At 42.3% G+C, this 2,843-nt stretch overlaps 1 protein-coding gene across 1 annotated transcript; it reads left to right on the forward strand.

The window, feature by feature from the left end:
- The first annotated feature begins 208 nt into the window (after positions 1 to 208).
- Positions 209 to 1,465, forward strand: LOC137711003 (ethylene-responsive transcription factor 1). The gene has a single exon (XM_068450191.2). The coding sequence runs from the start codon at positions 335 to 337 to the stop codon at positions 1,142 to 1,144; it is 810 nt and encodes a 269-aa protein (XP_068306292.2). The 5' UTR covers positions 209 to 334; the 3' UTR covers positions 1,145 to 1,465.
- Positions 1,466 to 2,843: the final 1,378 nt, after the last annotated feature.

The following is a 2,843-nucleotide window of genomic DNA, read 5'->3' on the forward strand; positions in this document are numbered from 1 at the left end:
TGATTGATCGGAAGGATCTCTTCTATTAGCTCACGAGAGAGGATCCAAATCTCTAAAGAAATTTCAAAGCAGCCGACTTCGACATCGACATCAACTAAAAAAATTAAAAATATCGGCCACTGAAAAATAAAAAAATATTAAATACCGAAAATATCCATCCGGTTGAAGTGTGCATGAACCTTCTCACCTATTTAAACCTCCCTCTCCTCAAATCCCAGAAGAAATCCAAAATCTCAACAAATATAACTCTCTCTCTCTCTCTCTCTCTCTCTACACTTCAAAACACATTTCGGTTTCGACCCGGACCCGAATTTTTTGGTTTTTCGGCTGCGAAATGTACGGACAGAGTGGAGCTGACTCGATTTGGCGACACTTTCTGGGAGAGACGGATCTCCTAATCGGGAACCCGATGAGCAACTCGGGTTCGGGACCCATTTTTTCTCGGAGCTCCAGCTTCAGTAGCCTGTACCCGTGTTTGACCGAGAATTGGGGCGATTTGCCGCTCAAGGAGAACGATTCCGAAGACATGGTGCTCTACGGAGTACTGAGGGACGCCGTTAGCGTCGGATGGGTTCCATCCGGTTCAGCCGATACGTGTTCCTACGGTTTTTCGGTAAAATCGGAACCGGAGGTTCTGCCACCGGTGGATAGAGTGCCGGAGAAAAAAGCGGCGCCGGTTCAACCGGTTCAGAAGTCGGCTGAAGCCGTTCCAGCTGCGGTGCCAGCGAAGGGGAAGCATTACAGAGGCGTACGGCAGCGGCCGTGGGGAAAGTTCGCGGCCGAAATTCGGGACCCGGCTAAGAATGGCGCGAGGGTATGGCTGGGAACTTTCGAAACAGCTGAGGACGCGGCTTTGGCTTATGACAGAGCCGCTTACAGAATGCGCGGGTCCAGAGCTTTGTTGAATTTTCCACTCCGGGTGAACTCGGGCGAACCCGACCCGGTGCGGGTAACGTCTAAGCGGTCGTCATCCGAACCGTCATCTTCGTCTTCGGAGAACGGATCTCCGAAGCGGAGAAAGAAGGCGGACGGCTCGAGCCCGGTTCAAGCCGGATTGGAAATGGGAGCAGGGATGGGGCAGCAGCAAGTGGGAGGCCAAGTGGCGGTGTCGGTAACACGTGGCGAGCAGTTATTGGTGGTCTGATGATGAGATGGTGGCAAAAGTAGGGGAGGGAAAGCACTAGTGGCACTACCGCTCAAATTGTGGAGTACACACTGTAATTATCTGAGATACAATTTTAAAAAGAAAAAAAAAATGTAGGATTTCAGCTTTTTATTTTACGAGAAGAAGCCAATTATTTTGTTTCTTGAAAAAAAAAAAAAAAAAAAAAAAGAGAATAAAAGGGGATGGGTTGAGAGAGGGTGATGCTTGCTTTTGTGGGTTTTTTATTTTTTTGTGAATACAGAATTTTCTTATTGTTTGATGAACTCAATTTTGGAATGGAATGATTCTCTCCTGCACAAATTAATTGTTACCAACTCGAATTGTATTATGACTTCACTCCAGTCACCAATCATGTCTTCAACATCTCCCCCTACTATTACGGTTATGATAGCTTTGGGCATGGCCAACTCGCATAGAAACTTCACCACTTGTATTCGGTAAAGGCAGTCTCGCGTCGGTTGTATTTAGGCTCTAAGACTTTTAGTTTGCATGTCACTTTCAAATTCGTTTCTATGAACAGTTGATCTTTTTGTTAAATGGTCCGGCGTAAATCATAAGTTAAGAGAATAATCTAAAGGATAGAAAAATCCACATACTGACATACCATTTGGCAGAACATGAACTTCTATACCACATAAGTTCAATTCTGTTATTAATAGGCAAAAGTTAAAAGAAATAACCTTTTGCTAGGGATATGAGCGAGGTTGTTGCAAAATATTATACAAAATGATTGAAGATTAGAGAGAAATAAAATGATAGTGAAAATATTCTAACTTATCTTTCTTTTCTTATTGCTTTTGTATCATATATTTTGAACACTCGTAGTGCTCTATTTATAGAGTAACTAATTTGAAAACTTACAAAAACTTCACTATTTAGCATATGAATCTTTACTGTATACATGTTGGCAAACATACCCATTGTTTACAACACTCCCCCTTGAATGCCCACATATCAACATCAGTTGCCTCTTTAAAACCTTGCTTGGAAAAACCCAGTGGGAAAAAACCATAGCGAAGGAAAAAGAACACAACTTTACCAGGTTTGCTGATATGGTCTTGAGCATTCTTATGTTGCCTCGTTAAAACCTTGATAGGAAAAACCCAATGGGAAAAATCCTAATCGAAGAAAAAAGAGTACAACATGCATGTATTATGAATGCTCCCCCTGAATTGTATCTCCCCCTGATTCCGCATTCTTCAAATTTGTAAGCCGACGTAATCCGATTTCCTGCATTAACTTCTGAAATGTGCACTTTGGTAGAGATTTGGTGAACAAGTTTGCCAAATTTTCATTGTAACATATTTGTCTGACCTCAATCACTTTGGCCTTTTGAAGCTCATGTGCACTGAAAAATCTTGGAGATATGTGTTTAGTTTTATCGCCCTTGATAAATCCTTCCTTCATTTGGGCAACACAAACTGCATTATCTTCATGGATGACAGTTGGATTATCTGTCTTTGAAGGTAGACCACATGAATTCAGGATGTGATGGATCGTTGATCTTAACCAAGAACATTCACGACTTGCTTCATGTAAAGCAATTACTTCCGAGGGATTGGAAGATGTAGCAACTAATGTTTGCTTTGTTGATCGCCATGAAATTGCAGTATCTCCATTAGTGAACAAATATCCATTTTGTGAGCGGGCTTTGTGCGGATAAGAGAGGAAACCAGCA

Source organism: Pyrus communis, chromosome 6, assembly GCF_041283825.1.
Source record: "Pyrus communis isolate YQ-2024b chromosome 6, ASM4128382v1, whole genome shotgun sequence".
NCBI classification, from domain to species: domain Eukaryota; kingdom Viridiplantae; phylum Streptophyta; class Magnoliopsida; order Rosales; family Rosaceae; genus Pyrus; species Pyrus communis.